Source organism: Lampris incognitus, chromosome 4, assembly GCF_029633865.1.
Source record: "Lampris incognitus isolate fLamInc1 chromosome 4, fLamInc1.hap2, whole genome shotgun sequence".
NCBI classification, from domain to species: Eukaryota; Metazoa; Chordata; class Actinopteri; order Lampriformes; family Lampridae; genus Lampris; species Lampris incognitus.
In genome coordinates this window covers 35,585,325-35,612,310 of record NC_079214.1, presented here as the reverse complement: position 1 = coordinate 35,612,310, position 26,986 = coordinate 35,585,325, and the positions used below count along the sequence as shown (strand labels likewise).

Genomic DNA, 26,986 nt, shown 5'->3' with positions numbered 1-26,986 from the left:
GTATTTTTGGTTGGGAAGCTTGTGTATATAATTTTTCTAGTTGTTCACATCACACAATCATATCTCATGGACCTGTTCAGAAAAGTACACACATGCACACAAGATCCCCCCCCCTTTTCTTAACAATTGTATTCGGCCAATTACCCCACTCTTCCTGAGCCATCCTGGTCGCTGCCCCCCCCCCCCCCCCATGCCGATCTGGGGAGGGCTGCCAGTCACTTATTTTTCACCTGATAGTGAGGCGTTTCGCCAGGGGACATAGCCCGTGGGAAGATCATGCTGTTCTCCCCAGTTCCCCCTCCCCCCTGAACAGGTGCCCCGACTGACCAGAGGAGGCGCTAGTGCCGCGACCAGGACACATACCCACGTCTGGCTTCCCACCTGCAGACACGGTCAATTGTGTCTGTAGGGACGCCCAACCAAGCCGAAGGTAACACAGGGACTCGATCTGGCAATCCCCCTGTTGGTAGGCAACGGAATAGACTGCCATGCAACCCAGACGCCCCTGCACACAAGATTTTTAATAAATCAATTCATTTTTCCACAATATGTTTCCACTTTTTTACAACAAATGCATTGTCACTCTTGTCTTTGGTTCTGTCTTTATAATTCATTTACACCATATTTATGGTAGGGTATGTTCCTTCTGTACTGTAAACTTTAATTTGCTCTATTTTGAAGTGAAATGCATTGCAAGTTTCTGTATGCAATGCTCAGAAAAAATGAGTTTGATTGATTGTCTGCTTGACTTGATTGATTGATTGATTGGTTGATTGATTGGTTGATTGGTTGGACGGTAAGATAAGTAAAATATGCTTTTGCTTCTGGTTCTGGTGTTCCTTTTGTTGACATGAACCAAGAGTGAGTCCTCTGCTGATGCAGTGTGTTTCTCCAGTTGGGAACAGGGTCCGTGGACCCAGTGTTCGGTGTCATGCGGGGAACTTGGGGGGTTGCAGGAGCGCAGCGTGGTGTGTGTGGAAGAGGACACACATGGCCAGTTCTCCCAGGTGGAGGAGTGGAAATGCACTCACTCCCCCCGGCCCGTCACACGACAGATGTGCAACACCTTTCCCTGCCCTCACTGGGTGGCCATGGAATGGTCTCAGGTCAGTTTCAGTTAGCTTTTTTCTTCTAAAATTAGATATAGCCCAATCCGCAACAACATATGCCACACCAACAAAATAGAGGTACAATCAGAGATAAAATAGAAGTAGTGTTTTAATGAATGGAAGAATTTTCTTTCAAAAAGGGAGCTTTATTGTTTCAAAATAAGGCCGTCATAGACCTCCTTTGAGCTTTCTATAGAGATAAATATAATTAAAATGTGTTGATGGATCAGCTGGGGATCTATGCATGAAGCTTTCCATGTGCATCATCTGTTCTAAAAGTATGGGATGTTAATATGGGGAATGTGTGCCTTGATATTTCAGTGCACAGTGACGTGTGGCCGTGGGCTGCGTTACCGTGTAGTTCTCTGTATTGACCACCGGGGGCAGCACATTGGCGGCTGTAAGACAGCACTTAAACCGCACGTTAAAGAAGACTGCTTGGTCCCCATTGCCTGCCACAAGCCCAGAGGTAAGAGAGTGGTACTGGCGACAAAGTCTTGTTGTGTTTGGATGTTTGGGGCTGACATATGGGGGGTTTTTTTGCAGCCAGCAGCTGTGTTGAATGAGCTATGGCGTCCCTGTTGTCCTCAATACCCTCACTCACCAACTTCATCACTGAAAGACTGGCCTCATTTACATCAGCCTCCATTAGTGGCCCTGATTTATGACCCATCTTCCACCATAAATGACCATCTTTACTTATGAAACCACTGGATTCCTTAAAAGCTAATATTTATCTACCAAAGAAGCTTGTGTTCTAGCTTGCCATAAATTTCACATGCCTACACCATCGCCAGGTTGTTTTTTTTTTGTGCAAAGAACTGAAGGCATCTTGACACTTCCGCCAGATTATTCACTGCAAGACAAGCCACGAGCCACCCACTCCTCCAGACTAAAGTTTAGTTTGCCGCTTCATGGCCAATAATAGCCGTAATAACAAGGCACTGGGTTTCAGTTAATGGACTGTTGCATAAATATTTGACCAAAATTTATGTAGGCTAATATCGGCAGTATTTAGATAAAGGCTCCTTTAGTCTGAATACCTTAGCACCTTTGTGTTCACCAAAGTTTGAAATATATCGAGAGAGAGATAGAGAGAGAGAGAGAGAGAGAGAGAGAGAGAGAGAGAGAGAGAAGGGGAGGAAGGAGATGGTGTTCATTGCCAAGATAGTTATATAGAGAGATATATTCCAAAATTTTGGCCCCAAAAAATATTTTGATCATCTTCGAAGTTCAATTAAACACTTTGCTATGGTGCTTAGACTGGATTTTACGTGTGTACTGTGCTCAATTATTCCTGCTCTCTAATCTGCTAGTCACAGGAATAAGTGGCCTATGCAAGATGCATACTAACAGTGTCAAAATTCAACTTCACGTTTTAATCTGCAGGTTTGGACCAAGTTTGTATGCGCCTCTCATTGCTCACTGAAAGCCTGAGAATATTTCCAGCACTTCCATTAGGTTCCTGATGTTGGAAAAAAGAGGTCAGCCTGTTTCAGGCAATTTGTTCCAAACAGAAAACAATAGTTAGTGTTTCTGATCTTGCTTTCTGCCCCCAAAATAACCAAAATTTCGGAAACCATGAAAAAATGAAACGAAAATGCAAAATATTATTAGCGAAATTTCCTAATAATAATAATACTACAGACAGCATAACGTCGAAACAAAAGATCAAAACAAAAAATAAAAGCATAAAATCAACAAAAAAAATCAGAACATAAGGTTCTATGCGTTATACATAAATCACAATATTTTGTGTGATTCTTTCAGTGTGATTCATAAGATTGATTGACGTCATATAAGCTAAAGATAAAGGACATATGTTTTGCTACTCTAACACATATCAACTTACACTCACTGGCCACTTTATTAGGTACACCTTGCTAGTACTGGGTTGGACCCCCTTTTGCCTTCAGAACTGCCTTAATCCTTCGTGGCATAGATTCAACAAGGTACTGGAAACATTCCTCAGAGAGTTTGGTCCATATTGACATAATAGCATCGCGCAGTTGCTGCAGATTTGTCGGCTGCACATCCATGATGCGAATCTCCCGGTCCACCACATCCCAAAGGTGCTCTATTGGATTGAGATCTGGTGACTGTGGAGGCCATTTGAGTACAGTGACCTCATTGTCATGTTCAAGAAACCAGTCTGAGATGATTCGAGCTTTATGACATGGCGCGTTATCCTGCTGGAAGTAGCCATCAGAAGATGGGAACACTGTGGTCATAAAGGGATGGACATGGTCAGCAACAATACTCAGGTAGGCTGTGGCGTTGACATGATGCTCAATTGGTACTAAGGGGCCCAAAGTGTGCCAAGAAAATATCCCCCACACCATTACACCACCACCACCAGCCTGAACCGTTGATACAAGGCAGGATGGATCCATGCTTTCATGTTGTTGACGCCAAATTCTGACCCTACCATCCGAATGTCGCAGCAGAAATCGAGACTCAGACCAGGCAACGTTTTTCCAATCTTCTATTGTCCAATTTTGGTGAGCCTGTGCGAATTGTAGCCTCAGTTTTCTGTTCTTAGCTGACAGGAGTGGCACCCGGTGTGGTCTTCTGCTGCTGTAGCCCATCTGCCTCAAGGTTCGACGTGTTGTGCGTTCAGAGATGCTCTTCTGCATACCTCGGTTATAATGAGTGGTTATTTGAGTTACTGTTGCCTTTCTGTCAGCTCGAACCAGTCTGGCCATTCTCCTCTGACCTCTGGCATCAACAAGGCATTTTCGCCCACAGAACTGCCGCTCACTGGATATTGTCTCTTTTTCAGACCATTCTCTGTGAACCCTAGAGATGGTTGTGCGTGAAAATCCCAGTAGATCAGCAGTTTCTGAAATACTCAGACCAGCCCGTCTGGCACCAACAACCATGCCACGTTCAAAGTCACTTAAATCACCTTTCTTCCCCATTCTGATGCTCGGTTTGAACTGCAGCAGATCGTCTTGACCATGTCTACATGCCTAAATGCATTGAGTTGCTGCCATGTGATTGGCTGATTAGAAATTTGCGTTAACGAGCAGTTGGACAGGTGTGCCTAATAAAGTGGCCGGTGAGTGTATATTGCCATATGAAATATATCACCTCCAAATCATTAGAACAGCAGCCTAACAAAAAGGTGTACACTGAAAAAACTGTATGGATGAAAGAAAAAAAAAACCAAAAAAACAACATGGTTACTTTCACATTCAACTTAATGTGAATCTTGATTAAAATATTGTAAAGAGCATCCTAATAAGTCTTGCTTAAATACAGAACAGAACTGGAAAAAAGCAATGCCTTCTTAGTTAGTAGCAGTATGTAATAATAATAACAACTTCATTTACATGGTACTTACTCAATGGCTTTATCATTCAAAGGTGAGATACAAGAATACACTCTTGTGATGCCAGGCATTACACAGACTGTCTGCCCCCCCCCCCAAGAAATGGTTCAGCCCATCTCAGATACCAATATTGCAGGTTTCAAACTATTTTTTTTTTAAATTTGAAAAAATGAGACCAAAACCCCAATTTTGCATTTATTTGAGGAAGCAGTAATCAAGATCTTAAATATCGGATCCAAGAGTTTAATTTGCTATTACCAATTTGAAGTAAGAATATTGAATTGATAAGTTTTACATGGACCAATGATATCCTTCAATATAAACCTCGCACTTGATAATAAATAAGCAAAGCAATGACACCCTTCTTTATACAAGACATTCTAAATTAAATGCGGTGAGTTAATCAGCTCCCATGCACCAGGGAGTCGGTCAGTCTCTGAGCGATCTTGTGAACCATGAATTGCAATGCCAGACCTTAAAAATATTCCTTTGTTCAAGACATCCTTCTTAACTTGTCATGCTACTTACCTTGAAATTATGTTATTTTATTTAACCTACATATGTACACCTATGCAATCTAACGTTAGTCTAAGACGATGATGTAGAATATATATTTTCAACCCCTCCCAAAAAAAAAAAAATCTTTGGATACGCCATTGTACTGCAGGTAACGTGTCCTCTTTATGTCAGTAATGGTTGCTGTTCCAGAATGATTGAGATGTGCAGAGGTGCTGTCAGAATATCCCAGGCATCTGTCACTATGAATGATTTTTAATAATAATAAATAGATGCAGTAAAGAAAGTATATATATATATATATATATATGTATATGTATAAAATCCAGTGAGTCAAATAAATTCTCTAATTCTCTGTGAGACAGTACAAGCCTGTTCATGCCATAAGCAATCATCAGCTGCCAATAAAGCTACTCGAGGAAAGGACATACCATTTACTGCCTCGTCATGCACATCACATAAACAGTGTCCAATGGGGAAGGGAGAGGTATAATATTAAAAATTTTAAAAATTCTCAAATATTTGGGATAGGTCATTGGGCGGGGAGACACCCTGGACAGGCCGCCAGGCCATCACAGGGCTCACACACACACACACACACACACACACACACACACACACACACACACACACACACACACACACACACACACACACACACACACACAAAAAACAAACAAACAAAACAAAAACAAAACTCGTTACTTCCCAAGGGTGGGCAGCCATTTCAATCTTGGTGTGCAGCCATCCTAAACATATTCAATGAAAGACACGGTGTATTTGGAGGTAATGCCCTGGCAGAAATGAATTAAAAACAGAGAAGTCCGTGGCCCGCTTCTCTGCCATACCGATGAGAAAATATACAAGTCAAGGTTTCGAATAAACCTATACTGAAGTAAAGGCATTGCCAAAATCTTAATTGATTGGTAAAACTAAATTTAACATCCTCCTAAAAATTCACTGACATTACAATTAGCTGTATTTTCAGCTAATTATAATGCCAATGATTAAAATTGACAAAATTCTGCAACATTAGCAGCTGTTGCATGAATTGGAACAGTGCAGAAAAAATAGACAAATCAAAGACTTGTTTGTCGGTTTCAGAATTACAGCAGTGCAGCAAAAATGGACCATTTCCTATACAATATGTTATTTAACAATGCCTTTAAGACATGTGAGCATGGGGTTCACTCAATCAGCAATATTCAACATTGCTCGCTCCACCCGGTGGGTCTTTGCATTTTGTAGCACCTCTTGAGGTGATAATTTGAGTTCCCAGTTTTATTTAGGAATCATTCTGCCGATAATGGAAACATTTTCTGAACCAGTGAGCATGGTTTGTTGGAACTGTACAGCACGGGGTGCCTATTGAAAAGGGGCTTGCACATGATAAATACCCTACCATTTTCAAGCATTTTCATCGGATTATAATTATGACAGAAATTCCCCAGCAGTTGTTGAGAGGGGCAGAAATTGTTGGAGTCATGTGATTACTGGTCCAAGGTTGCCCCGCGCTTCTTTTGTCTCACAGGAGTGACCTGTAACTGGATTTCTGTCCTTGTTTTAGAGTCAGTGCCAGTGGAGGCCAAGGTGCCCTGGTTAAAACAGGCCCAGGAGCTAGAGGAGCACCGCACTGCCACAGAGTATCCCACGTGAGTGCATGCATACACAATCACACACACACACACACACACACACACACACACATGCATGAATGCACACATGCACACACATGCATCAACACAAATATACACACGGAAACACAAATACACATGAGCACACTTAGACCAATGCACATACTTAAATAGCTATGTCTCATACTTACATGTCTCATATATACACACACATGCATGCACACACACATGCACACACACACACATGCACGCACACAGACACACACACACACACTCACACACACACACACACACACAGTGAATCATTGAGCTCTGATTTTAGACTTATCTGATTGTTTTTTTATCTAGGCTTACATCAAAGGAGAGTCCCATGTAAACTCTCTCTCTCTCTCTCCCCCTCTCTTTCTCTCTCTCTCTCTCCCTCCCTCTCGCTCTCTCTCTCTCTCTCTCTCTCTCTCTCTCTCTCTCTCTCTCTCTCTCTCTCTCTCTCTCTCTCTCTCTCTCTCTCTCTCTCTCTCTCCCACACATTAGTGAGTATGTCTCCCTCTCCCATTTTCCTCATGTTGCTATTCAGAGGAAACCAGTGGGAGCTGGGCTGCCTGTTTGGAAGGAGCATTGCCAGATTGGCAAATCCCTCTGGCATTAAAAACATACAGAGTACTCAGATGATTGCGATTCGTGCGTGGGTGTGTGATGGACCTAAGTAGGCCTGATATTTGAAGCACATTTTCTTATCCTGGTCCTGATAATGTACGCACTTGCACTCTCAAACACACACACACACACACACATTAGTTTTTACCTATATTGAGTTAAAGGGTACCCTGCAACATTCACACACGCGCACACACACACACACACAATCTACCCTGCTCTATTTCCTCTGGTTATCTGCCGATGATAAGCATGTGATTGTTGGTCAGCTCTGATTGGCTCCCTAGGAACCATCAGCTCTCAAAACTGATACACATCTCAAACACACTGCCCAGACACCTCACACACAGCAGGCTCCTGCAGAACATAGTAGTTACCCTGCATGTAACTCCAGTTCTATGAGTATGTGCATAGCTATCTAGCAGGCTTCACTATTGGTTTACCCATCGAGGCTCTGCCTCCGCACCCTGAAACAGGTCTTTGCTCTCACCACCCAATCAGGTGGTAGGAGACACACTGTGCCTCACCCCCTATAGAAGAACCCCTGCATCTCCACTGCTTGTCTCCTTTTGAAACTCAGCAACAAAGACTCGGGTCAGTGGAGCTTTAGGTGAGAGGGCTACACATGTACTCATAGAACTGGAGTTGCGTCCAGGGTAACTACTGTTTCTATATCGTATGTGCTCCACCCTCTAACGGACTTTCCTACTGGTTCACACCCAAGACGAAGGCCATTAGGGATGAGTGTTCTCCCAGCTGGGCCCGAACTTACACAGGTCTGACATCAGCGAAAACAATAACCTACATAGCCACAGTCCAATGATCGAGCATTGCCGCCCCGAGGGTCTCGTACCATACTGCAACAACCCACCAAAAGCTGACCTCCACCAATGTCTTCAGCTGATTGAGATGTATGCCAAGCACCAAATGGCACACTAAATAAGCAGTCATAGCCCTGAGATATGACTACACGAAGGTTGAAGTAGCAGAGCAATAGGCTACCAAGCTGATATCCTCCACTGACACTCCCCTGAGGCCGACTGGGGCGGGGATGACCCATAGTATCGTAACTCTTGCGGCTTGCACCACAAATCCAGTGAGCGAGCCGCCACGCAATCAGAGGGGCCTCCCGAGCCCGACTGCCTTGGCAAATGAACAGCCGGTTGGACTTCCTGAAAGTCACCAAGCGCTCCACATAACAGCAAAGTACCCAGACCAGACACAGTGTGTTGAGGCACTCCTCCTCCTTGTTGGCGTGAGAAGGAAGAAAGTATCAGGCATGACAATCACTCACCTTTCGGCGAAATTCGCCGTTTTGAATCCAAAATAGGTGATCTACGTGAATCGTGTGGATCTGATGAAAAAATATTTTTTTCCGGACATGGAGTTATACACGAGAGCGCGGAGCCATGGTGAGCTGGCCTATCGAATTCGAATTTGCCTTTTTCATTGACAAAAATACTCCCCCTACGAGCACGAGGGGCCTCGCGTCACCAGTCTTCTCTGGGAAGGTACCGCTACCCGATTGGTTCGTGAAGTGCTTGTGCAGCGAGTGCTTGTGCTGACCAAAGTGATTGATGGAGCAGCGCGCGGGGCTGAGCATTCCATGGGGCTGAGGGAAGACGACTCTTTGGACTAACGTTAGCTGACTGATGCCTGCCTGACTTGAATTTCGTGAGCGTTTCAATCATTTCAATATTTTCTGATGTATAACGTTACTCAGGAGCTCTGTTGACATAGCCTAGTCCTACTTGATTTCAGGTAGCTAATCTATCACTAGCTAGAGATTTAATAAAGAATCCACTTGTCATCGATGCATACGTTAGCTATATTCCACACAGACTGGAGGAGAGATTTGTGTTTTGTGGAAAATTGTTAGCTAGCTAGTTAGTAGGGTAACGTTAGCTAACGTTAGCTTACACTGTATACGCGGCAGACTAGGTTGTATAGCTAACGTTATCCCACAAAAAGAAACACGATGAACATTAACTGTTGGCTAATTCTCAAAATCTCTAAAACCCATTTCAGGACGTGTAGACTGAGGAACTGGTGCGGTGGGAGGCTGAGGTAATGTTAACGCTAGCTAGCTAATGTTAGCTAGCTTTTTGTGTTCTAAGTTAGCTAACTCACATTGTAGAATCTGAGTCAACAAATTAGCTAACATTACGTTAGCGAACGTTAACAGTATCATAATTTCACTGTCTTATGTGTAGGTGTCACAGGACAGGCTTATATCAAAGAACTTGACTGTAACCGTCGATTTATGAGTGGCGCAAGCCTGGGGGCTCTCTAGTGCCTGGCTGTTCCAGGATCACGCTAAAGCGCAGGCGAGCGTAGCAAAATACATCGTGTAAGTTTACATTCACAGAATTATGTTGAGTAATGTTAGTCAGTGGAAAGGACGTAATGTTACTTATTAACCTACTATATTGTAACTGTAAATACCAGATAACTTTTAATCTGAAATCCAACTATGTATGTAGGCCTAACGTTGTGTGTAAAACAATTTTCAATTTTAGTCTGTGGGTTAGGGTAACGTTAGGCCTATAGTCTAAGTTACTTATCTGAACTTGTGAAACACTCGTTTACACATCTGATTTCAAGTGGACAGATATCTGTATAACATGTAACGTCAGATCCAAGTGTGAAGAACCACCACTTATCAATTAAGCTAGAAGTCAACCCTACTAACGTTAACATTGTTTTTCCAGAATGAGTGTGTTAGGAGAGAAAGATGCTCTTCTTGTAAAACAAGTGGATGCAGGCATCGAATGCAGCTGGAATTGGTCGTGGCTTAAACTAGAAGGGAAAATAAGAGTGAAAGAACAAGAGCTCTCATTCCATCTGTCAGATGTCTTCCGGTAGATCAATAAACAAGGATTCGCATGGTGCATTATCTGCCAAAAAGATATAAACTACACCCATACACATGTTGTTAGTATTCCTATCTTGTTTTGCCACTATTACCCTATATTAAAGCTGCGCTCTTGCGCATTTCATGAGAGAAGTTGTCAGTCTTGTTTCTTATATAGCATAATGTGAACATATACATACTGTCTTGTAATTATGCTTGATTTTTCTCTCAAAGTGCACCAGATTGATGCATTTAAATATAAAATGTTCAAAATTTTCTTCCGGGCAGCTTGCCCCCGGACCCCCCTAGAGGGTCATATCCCTCTCACCTTTTTCACCCTTGACCTGTTTTCATGCCTGAAGTATGCTCTCAGATGGATGACCCTTGACTTGAACAACGAAGAGAAGACCTTTGACTGGAAAGACGGCTTGGGGCGCAGTTCCACCAACCCCTTGTCATCGCTGACAGAGATGCAGGAGGGATGTACCGACAAGGCACACAAATCCCCCACTCTCTTGGCCAAAGTAAAAGCCAGGAGAATTGCTGCTTTGATAGACAAAATCTCCAAGTCCGCCTGACCTAGCAGCTCAAAAGTCAGACCAGTCAGTCCATCCAGAACCATTTGTAGGTCCCACTGAGGAACAAAGCATTGAATAGGGGGCCTCATTCTTCGGACGCCCAACAGGAAATGTTTAACCAAGGGGTGGCTACTGACCATGAAGTGGCCAAAACCATCATAGTCCACTGTCAACGCTGCTCCTGCAAACACTTTCAAGCATGGTCACCATCAAACAGGTCCTACAGGAATTGCAGAACATCCTGCAAAGGACAGGAGCATGGGTTGAAGTCCCTGGCCTCACACCAGTCCGCAAAAAACCCGCCAGCATGTAGCATAAGCCTTGGAGGTGGAAGGGGCACACGCACTATGGATAGTCGCGACAACCACCTCTGGGAGACCCATGTTGCTCAATCTCATCCTCTCAACCTCTAAACCATGAGACACCGTGCCAGAATTGAATGTGAGGGAATTGCACCTTCTGCCTAATGCAGGACTGTGGGATGGTCCTGGGCCGGCCACGGATCCATTACCGTCAGCTGAACTAGGTCCGGGCACCACCTGACAGAGACCTGGAAAAGAGACACCATCTTGGGACACAACACAAGAGGACGAGGCCTACCATGTTGCTGGGCACAAAGGCTGAGGGCAAAGTCGTCCCAGGGGGCAGAGGAGGGTGAAGCCGGTGGAAGCGGAGTTCTCATCCATTCAGCGGCCAAAGAAAACAGGCTGGGCAGGTCATTGAGGGGATAGTGGTGTGTCACCATCGGCTCCACATTGAGGAAGGGAGAGGCATGGTCCTTCTCCTTCTCGTAGATACAATGGTCATCCTCTTCGTCATACTCTTCCCTTGGTTTGGAGTGGGCCATCGTCTTCTTTTTTGCCAGTGCCTGGCCAGCGTGGGAAAGGCAGAAGGACTCGGCAAACTTCTGAATGTTCTCACACTCCACCTGGGGGAGAACAAGAAAGGCAAGGCAGATCTCAAACTCCTCCTGGTGCCACCAACCGAGGCAGAAAAAGCAGGACTGGTGACCATCCAGGAGTGACATTTGAGCGGCACAGGAGAAGCAGGTCTTGGAGGAAGAAGTCGACATAACTGTGACACTGGAGAGTGACAGAAAAAACTTGCAGAGGATTCATAGCTCAAGGTGGCTGAGTGAAAAAGGGAGAAGAGCAGCAGAGACACATGGGTTTTATAGGGGGTGGGGCACGGTGTGGTTCCTACCACTTGATTGGGTGGCAACGGCAGAGACCTGTGTCAGGGTGCCGAGGTGCAGCCTCAATGGGTAAACCAGTGGCGAAGCCCATTAGAGGGCGGATCATGTACGATATAGAACTCACCACATGCAGATCCACAGGCAAGAAGACTGACATGCACACATTATACAAAGCAATGTTTATACAGCATGTGTAGGTGTGTACCTGTACTGTATGCACATTTGCTAATTTGAAGGTGAACACACATTAGTACGCGCATGCACGCACGCACGCACACACACACACACACGCTTCTTGTACTTCTATATTTGTGAGGATCCCTCACTGACTACATTCATCCCTTAACCCCAACCTTAACTATCATAAATACATTCTTAACCTTAACCCATAAGCTGATTCTAACCCTAAACCTAAATCCTAACCATAAAGTAGACTTTTTAAGTAGTCAGGACTTGCCAAAATGTGATTGCTTTATTAAAATGACCTCACGCTGATGGTTAAAAACTGAAAGTGCTCCTCATAAAGGTAGATAGACAAGAACATACAAACACTCACACACACAACTCCCCGAAAGCTTCTGCTATAATGTCTTACTCTTTCAAATTTGCATTTTCTTTTATTGACTTTTCAAAAAAACTTTAAAAAATGTGTGTGTGTGTGTGCGTGCGCGCGCGTGCGTGCGTGCACGTGTGCGTGTGTGTGTCAGGTTGACAACTATTCCTTACTGGGTATGGCTTGTCAGAGGAACCCACTCAGCTCCTTTGCCTGAACTGCGTTTCTTTTGTAAATTTTTAATTATCCTCTAAATTTTAATTGCAAAGCTTGAAAATTAGCCAAGTGAGACATGAGAAAGGGAATTGTAAAGGGTTATTGTTTGGTCTTGCCCCAGATGTTTTTGGTCTGGTGATTTAATTTGAAATTGTTGTATGCACAGCATACCTGGCCCTAAGAACCATAAAGTTGACTCATAATTTGTTTACTCTGCACCTCCATTTACCTGTAAGTCTATATAATTAGCTAACTGTACATTTCAGTGCATCATTTAATTAATGTATACTAAGGCTGTCACAATATTAGATTTTCACCACATGATTATCATGGCCAAAGGAACTCAGGATAATGATATCGCGATATCCATAGAAAAATTGAAAATCATTTAATCAGTCTAATTCATCTTTAACATTGTTTATTGTGAGTTTTGTCCCTTTTTTGGCAAATGGATCACATTCGAAATGTGGGTGTAGGGAGGTAGAGAGAGTCTGTAACCGTACCTGTACAAAATCATCTCTTTCCATTTCCGTGACATGATTTTGCGCAGCAGTAGTTGCCACTCACTGTGGTAGTAGCTAGCTAGCGTAGTGGTTTGACCAAGTCTGCATCAATGTCAAACCCCACAAAGGATACATGCATTCAGAATACACATGACCCCTGGTTATTTTTTTACAACACAAACAAATGTATAATTAATAGCAAGGCAGGGAAATAAACCACTTTATTTGAATAAACTCAACCACACCAGTAAATTTTCAAAGGTCATATTAGAGCAAAAACATTTTTTTTTTATTTTCATAATTCAGTTCAGTTTATCTTCTATTTTCATTACATCACGATCAGTTCCATTCAGTTTGCTCAACAAAAATACTCTGCTTCGGGATTTCCTTGTTATCTAAAACAAAATTCAAAACAACTAAGTATTATCAACCGCAGTTCAGTTCAGTGACCTCACAAAAATCCACAACCCCAAAGCTTAAGGTAAGAGGAAAAAAGGCAAAATAAATAAAATAAAAAGTGTCACCTGGCTTTCTCCGACTCGCGGTTACTGTGGTGAGTGATTATTATTAATTATTATTAATCCTCGACGTATTTCTTGATATTGTAACGAATTCAGGGGGCAGCCCGGTAACCGCTGCAGCCGGGACGCGAACCCGGGCGACTACGTTAACCAGTCGATTAAAGGGTCCAACCCATTAGCCACGGGCTAGCGAGTCTATTCGTCGGTGACTGTTACACTACCTCCCTCCATTGGGAAGTGCGTGGACGCGCTTCACTTCTGGTGGCCTTACGGTCTCACCATCCCACTTCTGACATCAATGTAGCGAATTCAGGGGGCATCCCAGGAACCGCCGCAGCCGGGACTCCCACACCACAGGTGAACCAGTCGACTAAAGGGTCCGACCCGTTAGCCGAGGGCTAGTGAGTCTATTCTTCTGTGATCATTACAATATGATGGGATGAGATAATTTTTTCACGGGCACACGCATGCAAATACATAACAAAGGCGGACTTAACATGGCGCACAGTGATGTGCAGTCAGGGTAGGCAGAGTAGGCAGTGCCTCACCCAGGCTAATAAGAAAAAGAAAAAAAAGAAATATCATGATAGTCACAAAAAATGTATTTATTTATTTATTTTTTAACTTTAATTTGTTAAGATTGTTATAAAAAATAATTTTAAAAAAATCATGTAAAACTTGTTGTTTTATCAATAAAAGGCATGTCCTATTCAGGATGGCTTGCTCCCAAAGCTAGCATTCGTGAATGCAGGCTGCTGAGGCAGAGTCTGCTTGTGCCTCTCTGGCACAACTAAATATAGTTCACTGCCTACCCAGCCATGGATCTCACTGCATGTTACTGATGGCGCAAAGGCCTAGGTAGCCCGACGAAGTGGAGGTCTTAACTTCTACCTGCTCTTTACTCTGGCGTTAGTCACCATACAGATTCGTGTGACTCAAAGGAACGTCAGGGGCTAGTCTTTCCAAAAGCGGGTATACCAGAGCCAAGTCACTGGTTAACAGGACTGGTGGTAGTGTGGAGGTGAGTGAAAACGGAATGATAGCCGGAAACATATTTCTTATTATTTATAACGGCATAATTTGGGCGATTGCCACACTAACTAGTTACTGCGTCACGGCGTCATGGGGAAGGGAGACAAATCCAGGTGGCGTAGCGGTCTATTCCGTTGCTTACCAACACGGGATCGCTGGGTTGAATCCCCGGGTAAACTCCGGCTTGGTCGGGCGTCCCTACAGACACAATTAGCCGTGTCTGCGGGTGAGAAGCCGGATGTGGGTATTTGTCCTGGTCGCTGCACTAGCACCTCCTCTGTCAGGGCGCCCCCCCCCCCCCGGATCGGCAGAGAGGGTGGAACAGCAAACAACAACAAATAAACAAATCAAATCAAAACAAGTAATAAACTAAAGTATAGGCTACTTCGTTAACATGTTTATAGAGATTTTTCCCTTGCTTTGTGTGCAGCTAATGAGGGCTGGATGGAATGCGTGAGATTTCACAGGATGCATGAGATTTCTGAACCTGTGCGTGAGACCGTGAGATGGGGTCTCAATGTGTGACTTGAGAGCTATATGTTCTTGACGTAATTCCTGTAAGGTCCACAGAACATAATGTATTCAATGTTTACCTCGATCTCTCAGCCCCTTAAGTCTGTGCATTGGATTTCTGTCACTTAAACGTATACAGTTTGATTTTTGGTGTTACTACAAAATGCGCTTACAACAGCATTCATTTTAGTGTTTTACACAACTGAAAGTTGACAACATCATCATGAGCTTGTGCATCAGTTTGACTTCCTAGACACTCCGGCAGCCATGTTCGTTATCATCCAGGATCTGTGACTTTCCCCCGACATGCGTTGTTTCAAAAACTGAATGAAATCTGAGTAAGATGCTTACATGTATCAAAATATCAATCTTAATCAGGTTTTGAACATTGCCATTGTACCAAGGAGTCTCTTTCTTTCTTTCTTTCTTTCTCTCTCTCCTCTATCTCCCCCCCCCCTCTCTTTCTGAGTGGATTGCGGAGGAGACAGGAGAAAAAAATGAAATGGAAGTCCTTTTTTTCCCAAGTGACATTTTAGGTGCTTGTACCTAATTTGACCACTTTCACTACCATAAAATTTTTTCCTTTTTACTTTCAATCAATCAGATTTTATTTATACAATACTTTTCTTAGAAACAAATGTAACACAAAGTGCTTCGCACAATAAAACAATAAAATCTCCCCCCTCAAAAAAATAAAAAATAAAAACAAGTACAGGCCAGTTTTATAAAAGTACAGACAAGTTTAAAACTGAGTTAGTAAAATAAATTTCTCCTTTTTTCTTTGTTACAAAACATGGGATTTGTAAATTTCCTCTCACAAAAAAACGTTTGTATGCCAGTAATTTAATCAAATTCATAAAAATGACATTTTAAAACTTTCAAAGGGCAGACATCTTTAAGAGAAGTCCGGACTATCATTTTATCCTTTTTAGTCTATCTTCTTAGCGGAACAAATATTGTATTGATCACATACTTGCACATCTGATACATGACTATGCAAATATACACTGAAGCCATGTGTATCTCCAAGTTTTCAGTTCACAGTTTCACTGATTTGTTCTGTTTCGCTGAAGGCATAATAATTATGAAATCAATTAAGGTAGTGTTAAATTGGAATGAAAACCTGCTTACACATGGCCTGGGATGGCCTATGATTTGAGAAGCTATGCTTTTGTCAGGAAAAAGTAATATTAATTTGTAAGGATTGTTTTAAGCCCCTACATTTTTTTAGACTCGTCAGTAAATACACTAAGCCTTTTGTTATACCTTTTGGTCTAAACTATGTATTGGAAGTCCTTGTTTTGGATAATGAATGTAAGACACATTTCCAAAGACAAACTGAGCTTATACCAATATCAAATGCTACAGTACGACCTACCTCTCACCCCAAATACAATTTTGAACGTTTCATTTTCAGATTCATCCCAGGGCCATGGCTGCCCTGTAGCACCACTTGTGGGCCTGGCAGACAAACGCGTGAGGTGAAATGTCGAGTGTTGCTCTCCTTCACCCAGACGGAGGTGGACCTCCCTGAGGAGGAGTGTGGAGAACACCGACCCCAGTTGGTGAGGCCATGCAACGATGGGGCCTGTGCTGGAGTCTCAGGCATCTCCCCAGATCTCCAAGCGCCTGGGGACCCTCTCACTGGGGGAGAGGAACTTCACCACTGGGACTACAGGGGCTTCACTATCTGCTCAGTCACCTGTGCTTCTGGTGAGATCCTTCAAAATTCCTTATGCAGAAATTGAGAAGGGTGTCAAGAAGTTGTTCATATTTTTAAGAGTTAGGAGTTGTGGTCACTCCTATCTTCTTTCTCCTATTTCTCTAAAATTGTATGTCTTGGGTGCTACGGTGGCTTAGGGATTGCTGTTATTACCGCACAACAAGGGGGGATGGGGTTAGCTCCAAGCATGCTGCATGGAGTTGGCATGCTTTCCCATTTATTTGTCTGCTCCCCCTTGTTCTCTTGTTCCTCTGAAGACAACTAGAGACTGCAAATAGAGTGAGTGGGTCATGGATGGCATTTTTAGAGCCCCCCTGACTATATCTACTTCCCATTGTTTCTTGTGGCTCTTGTCTTAATGAGTAAAATGAGGGGCTGTGGTTAAAAAACTGAAATAAGATCTGCATTCAACACAGACCTTATTTCAGGATGATTTGCTACATAAGATAACCTTCATAAATGGACAACACGTTTACACGGTTATAGGGCAGAAATGGCATTGATTTGAATTTACAAAAACAAAACAAAACATCATGTTAAGACTAATCTGTGAAGAGTGCCAAAAGGTCACTTAGCTATGTGTTGCTTTCCTACACTCCTTAAATTATCAATATTTAATGATTGTTTTTATTTCAAGGCCAGCAAATCTAGTAAACTTTTGTTTACTATGGACCTTATTTGGGGTGTTAAACACAAAAAGCCATTCACTTTTCCCATAGACAGAAAGCCAAAAGAACCCATGGCTAAATCTCCTAACTTTCTATCGGGTTTTAGCATTCAAAACTGGACCAGTCTATTGTAGTCATACATGGGTATGAATGGGAGTGATAATATGTGGGTCCCATGATGGATTAGTGACATGTCCAGAATGTCTCTCTGCCTGTACCTCATCATGCCTGCTGGGATAGGATAAGCAACCCTGAATTGGATTAAGCCGGCATAGACGATGGATGGATGGATGGATGTATTGATGTTTGTGTCTCTCCTCTCCACCCAGGGAAGCAGACAGCAGTTGTTAGGTGTGTGCACAGGAGGAGAGGAGAGGAGGTGGAGGACACTCTGTGTGATCCCTCCAGCAAACCGCCACTTATGATCCGGATCTGTAACCCTGAGCCATGCCCTGCGAGGTGAGTGTTCACAAGGTCACTAATACAGCAACATGCCTGGGAAAGCCCCAGAGCAGCCAGAAAGAGGAAGGTACAAGGAGGAATTCATAAAGAGTTCATGATAATAAAGCCTTGCACTGGAGATTTTTCTTAATCCCGCTCCCGCTGGATTTCTGACCATTACTGCATGCTCCCGCAATGTGTGTGTTACACTCCCGTCTGCTCCCACAATGTGTGTCCACTCCCGCCTGCACCTGCAAGCATTCTGACCATTTACGCCTGCACAACAGAGTTCCATTGATTTTTCCCATCCTGCGGGGAAAACACAATATTTTACTGTGTAGTATTAATAAAGAGATGCATACCTACTGGCATAGGCAGCGCTAATAAGAGGCAAAACTATATCTATCTATCTATCTATCTATCTATCTATCTATCTATCTATCTATCTATCTATCTATCTATCTATCTATCTATCTATCTGTCTATCTATCTATCTATCTATCTGTCTGTCTGTGATTAAAAGAATCATCCAACATATGAATGGACCCCTTTCATCCATATGGGGTCAGTTATATATCATTTTTATCTCTACTTTTATTTCTTTTTTAGCGATCGCGACAGTAATTTAACTTCCGTGACATTCCAGATCAGTTTAGCGAACATTTTTCACAAAGTGACATAAAGCAATGAAGCATGGAAGGATGCAAAATAAAATAATTTGGGTTCAAAGGGGTAGGCTAAGATATCAATTGAGGGGAAGTTGTACACTGACCTACACTACCGTTCAAAAGTTTGGGATCACCCAAACAATTTTGTGTTTTCCATGAAAAGTCACACTTATTCACCACCATATGTTGTGAAATGAATAGAAAATAGAGTCAAGACATTGACAAGGTTAGAAATAATGATTTGTATTTGAAATAAGATTTTTTTTACATCAAACTTTGCTTTCGTCAAAGAATCCTCCATTTGCAGCAATTACAGCATTGCAGACCTTTGGCATTCTAGCTGTTAATTTGTTGAGGTAATCTGGAGAAATTGCACCCCACGCTTCCAGAAGCAGCTCCCACAAGTTGGATTGGTTGGATGGGCACTTCTTTGAGCAGATTGAGTTTCTGGAGCATCACATTTGTGGGGTCAATTAAACGCTCAAAATGGCCAGAAAAAGAGAACTTTCATCTGAAACTCGACAGTCTATTCTTGTTCTTAGAAATGAAGGCTATTCCATGCGAGAAATTGCTAAGAAATTGAAGATTTCCTACACCGGTGTGTACTACTCCCTTCAGAGGACAGCACAAACAGGCTCTAACCAGAGCAGAAAAAGAAGTGGGAGGCCGCGTTGCACAACTGAGCAAGAAGATAAGTACATTAGAGTCTCTAGTTTGAGAAACAGACGCCTCACAGGTCCCCAACTGGCATCTTCATTAAATAGTACCTGTTAGAGCCTGTTTGTGCTGTCCTCTGAAGGGAGTAGTACACACCGGTGTAGGAAATCTTCAATTTCTTAGCAATTTCTCGCATGGAATAGCCTTCATTTCTAAGAACAAGAATAGACTGTCGAGTTTCAGATGAAAGTTCTCTTTTTCTGGCCATTTTGAGCGTTTAATTGACCCCACAAATGTGATGCTCCAGAAACTCAATCTGCTCAAAGAAGTGCCCATCCAACCAATCCAACTTGTGGGAGCTGCTTCTGGAAGCGTGGGGTGCAATTTCTCCAGATTACCTCAACAAATTAACAGCTAGAATGCCAAAGGTCTGCAATGCTGTAATTGCTGCAAATGGAGGATTCTTTGACGAAAGCAAAGTTTGATGTAAAAAAAATCTTATTTCAAATACAAATCATTATTTCTAACCTTGTCAATGTCTTGACTCTATTTTCTATTCATTTCACAACATATGGTGGTGAATAAGTGTGACTTTTCATGGAAAACACGAAATTGTTTGGGTGATCCCAAACTTTTGAACGGTAGTGTAAATTGACCATAAGCTGTAAGACTTTTGGACCGAAACAGACTGGTGATTAGGGAACTGGTGATTTGACTGGTCCTTTGCAACCCGTTCTTGTTCCCAGGTCTTCAAATACCGAGGCTTTGGCATGCTCCTTGGTATCTGATACCGACGCACAAGGCACACAAAAAGCATACAATTATTGATTTAAGTATTGTAGAAACAAGTTTTGGGGTTGTGTTCACTGTTGGAAATGTTGTATTCCAATAATTGTCTGCTGAGACCTGAAATAATCTTTGTAATAACTAACAAATTAAAGGTCACATACATTCTCTGAACGAAGATTATGAAAATAAAATCCACATTTCGCACTAGAAATGTTATTAAATTTATTTTAATGCCAAAACTATCTTAAAATATTGCATTTTCCACTGAGAATAAAAGGAATGTCAGCCTTTTTTTTTCCCCCACTCCCTTTTTTCCCCAATTGTACCTGGTCAATTATCCCACTCTTCTGAGCTGTCCCGGTCACTGCTCCACCCCGTCTGCCGATCCGGGGAGAGCTACAGACTACCACATGCCTCCTCCGATACATGTGGAGTCGCCAGTCGCTGCTTTTCACCTGAGAGTGAGGAGTTTTGCCAGAGGGATGTAGCACATGGGAGGATCATGCTATTCCCCCCAGTTCCCCCTCCCCCACCCAAACAGGTGCCCTGACCAACCAGAGGAGACACTAGTGCAGCGACCAGGACACATACACACATCTGGCTTCCCACCCGCAGACACGGCCAATCGGTTTGTAGGGACACCTGACCAAGCCAGAGGTAACACGGGGATTGGAACTGGAGATCCTTTTTTTTTATCTTTGCAGACAGAAACATGACAGTCACGGGACATGGATGCAGGCTCCACCAACATTGGCCATAAGTTGAAATGTTGATATGAGATGTGTTTTTCGATAAGAAATGTCGAGGCTTTTTTAGGGTGTCCGGGTCTATTCCGTTGCCTACCAACATGGGGATCTTTGGTTCAAATCCCCATGTTACCTCCGGCTTGGTCGGGCATCCCTACAGACACAATTGGCCGTGTCTGCAGGTGAGAAGCTGGATGTGGTTATGTGCCCTGGTCACTGCACTAGCACCTCCCCTGGTTCTTCGGGGGGGAGGGGGAACTGGGGGGAATAGCATGATCCTCCCATGTGCTACATCCCTCTGGCAAAACGCCTAACTCTCAGGTGAAAAGCAGCGACTGGCGACTCCACATGTATCGGAGGAGGCATGTTGTAGTCTGTAGCTCTCCCCGGATCGACAGAGGGGGTGGAGCAGCGACTGGGACAGCTCGGAAGAGTGGGGTAATTGGCCAAGTATAATTGGGGAGAAAAAGGGGGAAAAATCTAAAAAAGAAAAAGAAATGTCAAGGTTTTAATGTATCCGTGGTTTGCAGAAACGTAAAATGCCAACATTTTATTCTGGCGACTGGGTTGATGAGGAAAATACTTCCTGTCCACCATCTAAAGTGCCTACAATGGGCAGGCAAGCGTCAGAACTGGACCTTGGAGAAGTGAAAGAAGGTGGCCTGGTCCAATGAGTCCAATTTTCTTTTTGATCAGATGGATGGCAATGTACCTGTGCACTGTTTACCTGGGTAAGAGATGGCACTAGGATGCTCTGGGGGAAGAAGGGAAGCCGGTGGAGGGAGTGTGATGCTCTAGGCAATGTACTGCTGGGAAACCCTGGGTCTAGCCAATCATGTCAACATCAACTTGACACGTGCCACCTACCTAAACATCATTGCAGACCAGGTACACCCCTTCATGGCAATGGTATTCCCTGATGGCAGTGGCCTCTTTCAGCAGGATATTGTGCCCTGCCACACAGCACACATTGTTCAGTAATGGTTTGAAGAACATGGTGAAGAGTTCAAAGTGGCTCTGGCCTCCAAATTCTCCAGCTCTCAATCCAATTTAGCATCTGTGGGATGTGCGGGACCAACAAGTCTGATCCACAGTGGCTCAACCTCACAACTTCTAGGACTTGAAGGATCTACTATTATTTTGGTACCAGATACCAGAGAACACCTTCAACGGTCTTGTAGAATCCATGCCTTGGTGCTGTTTTGGTGGCACACGGAAGACCAACAGCATATTAGGCAGGTGGCCATATATATATATATATATATATATATATATATATATATATATATATAATCCAGTGAGTCAAGTAAATTCTTTATGAGACAGTACAAGCCTGTTTCATGCCATAAGCAATCATTATCATTTGACAGCTGGTGATTGCTTATGGCATGAAACAGGCTTGTACTGTCTCATAAAGACTTTACTTGACTCACTGGATTACTTTGCTCCATATTTGTTGAGCACTTTCCCTACCGTTGAGTGCTTCTTTTAACAAAGTTTTATGTATATATAATATCAATTCCAGGTTCTGAGCCTTCGACAGATAGAAGACATAGCTGATATCGAGAAATCCTACCAGTGGCTAGAAAATGCTGGACTGAAGGACAGCCCAGAGGCTCTGATCATAGCAGCACAAGAACAGGCACTCAGGACCAGATCGATTGAGGCAGGGGTCTACCACAGCAGACAAGACCCAAGATGCAAGCTGTGCAAAGATGCTCCCGAGACAGTCTAGCTTTTAGTAGCAGGGTGTAAAAAGCTAGATGGGAAAGCGTACACTGATAGGCATAACCAAGTGGCTGTGATAGTGTACAGGAATATCTGTACTGAATACAGCCTGGAAGTCCCCAAGTCCAAATGGGAGACACCGCGAACAGTGGTTGAGAATGGCAGAGCTAAGATCCTGTGGGACTTCAAGTTCCAGAATGACAAGCAGGTGTTGGCTAACCAACCAGACATTGTGGTGGTCAACAAGGAACAGAAGACAGCAGTCTTAGGAACACTAGGAACAGCTAGGATACTGCGTGGTAGAGGACCCGAAAAAAAGGGTGATTTTATATACCGGTCTGTACAACAAAATATAGTTAATTAATTCTTTATTTAGCTTTCTACCCATGTGTATCTCTCCTACTATCTATCCATCTATCTGTATATCTATTTGCACATTTTGGAATGGGTATAATCAAAACTATGGGGACTTTTTAAAAAATGATACTTCTTATGAAAGTAATCCTAGAATAACAGATTTAAAATACACTATCATACACAATTCCATATGCCTGTTGCACTAAAGCTTCATTTTGCATTTTTTTCATCCAAAACAACGTGTCATTGCTATCAATGTTAATGTCATTGCTTTGTAGGAAAGAATGTTACGTTCCACATGGAAATGGCTTTTTTAAAGGAAAGTCTTCATTCATATTACCCAAGAAGTAATGGTAAATAGATTAAGACACACACATCTGGTGCCAAATAACATCTTAATGTGACCTCACTCAGCAAGTAAAGGCCAAAAAGAACAGCTCATTAACATTATTTTGCTGATCTAGTATAAATGCAGGAAACAACTGCTCCTTGTATTTGAACACACTAGGAGTCATGTCATATCCATGACAGTCCTTCCATGTTCACGCAGTAGGATCATCTTGGTTACCACTGCTATCCAAGGGCAAATACTCTATGCCAGCTGGGACATTTGTGGTTGGCCGATATGGGATGTTTCCCTGGGACACAATCAGAATTATAAATGGTGTCAGTTGTATAGAGGAAGCCATATAATAGAACAAATCACGTCACAGATGCAGCGTACAATGCACAATTGTACGGTGGCCGTTCTCACGGAAGTTACTCTTCATAGTAACATTAATGACTTATTATTTGCTGTAGTTGTTTACTATTTGTAGTCACAACTACGTAGTTCCCTCAGCTCAATCTCCAAAACCAAAGCTGTTTGGAAGGGAACTGGACTTTTTAGATGGGTCCACCTTTTTGAAACTGATGCCAATGAGAGCGGGGGCAGACCAGCTCTCGTGAAAGATCAATGTCATTGATTTGTGAGATTGATTTGGCAAACAAGGCTCAGTTTTAGTGCCTTGCTAAGGCAAACTGGCTCCATTGCAGCATCAACCTGTACGTCAATCAATCGTGTTCCCCCTAACAGGAACCTTCCCTCTCTTGGCTTTATTTATAGTTCCACTTTGTTTATTTACCAATACTTGAAATACCAGAGACAAGGGAATGGGAGCTCATGTTCTGGTCCTGTGCCACAATGTAATGATATTTCAAATGAGTAAAGAGGAAAAAGGCCCCAGAACATCAAAGGCTTCATCGTAGAGCCAGAGCCAGAGAGTTGGAGATAAAGATCAGCAAGCCAATCCCCAAAAAGCCAGCGCAATCCTTAGAATTAGACCCAGTAATTTGCAACATACACACCAGGCAGGTGGTTTCAATATTACCCAAAAACCATTGGTATCTTCATATCCTTTACTTTATCATTTATGCCTCATACATGTGCAGAGCGGGGGATGTTGCATGGCGAATGAACCACGATTCTTCAAACATTAATCATTTTCGCTTCCATGTTAGAGTAACTTGGAAATGAGGGTCACTGTTGAATTTAAGGAAAGATAAACAGAGCTGCTTGAATCACTTTGAATAAACATTGCAGTGATCGTAGGGGAGTATTGCGAGAGGCAGACACAGCATAGTCAGGAGCTTTGTCTTTGTTGTATGATTTATATGCAGGATTTGACCTCACAAAACAAGTAGCTTGCAATGTAAACAATGTCAGACAATGTGAGTCATCCTGTCAGTTCATCCAAGAAAGAAACACCAGGACATTTTGGCTCCTGAACACCGGGTAAGGCCTACTCTTGTCAGTTTTGATGGAGTACAACAGCTTTTGCTGTTGCGAAAACAAAGAACTGCATTGATAGCAAAACCTTGGAGTTTGAAAGGGGTAGTATAGTTTTTTTGGCTGGATCGGCCAGCGGGGCCAGCCCTACAACTGTGGATATCTGTCACTGATCATGTTAGAATGTATGAGAGAACAAGTTAAATAATTGGGCTGCTGGATCAGGTGACCAACGATGTCCCTGAAGTTACACGATTGGTCGGCTGACCATGACGTCATTGGTAAACATGGAAATGGGAGTTTCTCCTATTGGTCGTTGCTCTTTCAAAATGAATCGCCGCAGCGATTCTGGCTCATTCCACATTTTTCGCACTCTAACAATTGGAATATAGTATTGCTGCTAGTGGGTACTACTGAAATACTAACAACAGAATATTTTGCTGTTCTTTCCACATCTGGTTAGGCACTGTAACAGTCCAGCATAGAGCAGAGTAGGAGAGAAAACAGCTCTCCATGTACCAAAAAACATGAGGACGAACACACAGTTAAAGCACCCCAAATAACAATTACTTTGACAAAACACTCAAACAGAGTGAGTCTTATAGAAATGAGAGTCATCCACAGATAGAAACAGATGAAAGAGGCGGGAGAGTTTACAGATTTCTCTTTCAAATCTAACATCCATATTCCATACGTGTGGAAAGTATTTTTCTTGCGCCTGCATTTATAACCTTTTTTTTTTTTTACTTGAATGTAGTTTAACCATGTCATGTGATATGCTACTTCAGTACAACAGGAAATATTACTGGGACCATGACAGAAATTGCAGATGAACATTTGATATCCAGGAATTCACAATATAGACACTACGACTGCCTATCCCTGTAAAAAATTTGGCCACAATTTCGAACATTGTCTATACACGGCAGCACGGTGGCCCAGTGTTTAGCACTGTACCCTCACAGCAAGAAGGTCCTGGGTTCAAACACCAGGCCCTCCCAGGTCCTTTCTGTGGGGTGTTTGCATGGGTTTCCTCCTACCATCAAAAAGACATGCGTGTTAGGGTTAATACTCCTGTCTGTGTCCCCTGACCAAGGCAAAGGAAAGAACTGAAGTTGGTCCCCGGGCTCTGCAGCTGCCCACTGCTCCTATACAAAAGGATGGGTTAAATGCAGAGAACAAATTCATTGTCAGAATACAATGACAAAATAAAGTGGCTTTCTTTCTTCTTTCCAAACGGTCCAGCCATATACTAGGTTTTTTTTGGGGGGGGTTTCGCTACTTTATTAATCCCCGTGGTGAAATTCTTTCTCTGCATTTAACCTATCCTAGCTGTGTAGCCAGGAGCAGTGAGTTTTGGTTTTGACCTAGTCTTGTTTTTCACCCTTTTATATTGGTCCTTAGTCCATCTACTCTATCAACCATTAACTCAAATAGAATATCTGATGTCTGAAATAAGATTATTTTACATTTGTTAACAATTTCAGGCCAGGGCATTAAATAAAATAAATATTTTTGGGGGGGGGTTCCGCTGGGGGGGGGGGGGGTTCCCCCTTTTTCTTCCAATTGTACTTGGCCAATTACCCCACTCTTCTGAGCTGTCCCGATCGTTGCTCCACCCCCCCACCCCCCGCTGAGCTGCGGACGGATGCAGACTACCACATGTCTCCTTCAATACATGTGGAGTCTCCAGCCGCTTCTTTTCATCTGACAGTGAGGAGTTTCACCAGGGGGATGTAGAGCATGGGAGGATCATGCTATTCGCCCCAGTTCCCCCCCCCCCCCCCGAACAGGCACCCCAACCAACCAGAGGAGGCGCTAGTGCAGCGACCAGGACACATACCCACATCCGGGTTCCCACCTGCAGACACAGCCAATGGTGGCTGTAGGGACGCCAAACCAAGCCAAAGGTAACACGGGGATTCGATCCCCGTGTTGGTAGGCAACGGAATAGTCCGCCATGCCCCCCGGGCGCCCCATAAATCCTTTTTTTTATTAAAACAAAAAAAACAAAAAACAAAATTATGAGTCCCATTGACTCAAAATACCATTGAAAATAAAATGCACACATACACCAACTATTCTCTCTGTGATCTCAACTACAAAACTACTGTCTTGAATGTTTTTTCTTCTTCATGTGGACTGAAAAGATTGGTCATAGCAAATCATACAGGTCTCTGAAAATCCTGAATTGTCCCTTTAAGTTAGCCAGCAAAAAACAAAACCAAG

General features: G+C 43.1%; 1 protein-coding gene across 2 annotated transcripts in view; it reads left to right on the top strand.

Annotated features, from left to right (window-relative positions):
- Positions 1-26,986, top strand: part of adamtsl3 (ADAMTS-like 3) — a 231,335-nt gene that overhangs the window by 164,745 nt on the left and 39,604 nt on the right. For both annotated transcript variants that reach the window (XR_008810152.1, XM_056278310.1), the window contains exons 13-17: positions 896-1,106; positions 1,431-1,578; positions 6,527-6,611; positions 16,630-16,925; positions 17,933-18,062. Coding sequence is in view for 1 of the 2 variants with exons in the window: in XM_056278310.1 (XP_056134285.1) it covers positions 896-1,106; positions 1,431-1,578; positions 6,527-6,611; positions 16,630-16,925; positions 17,933-18,062 (870 nt within the window). In the remaining variant the exon portion in view is untranslated. The remainder of the gene's footprint in view (positions 1-895; positions 1,107-1,430; positions 1,579-6,526; positions 6,612-16,629; positions 16,926-17,932; positions 18,063-26,986) is intronic.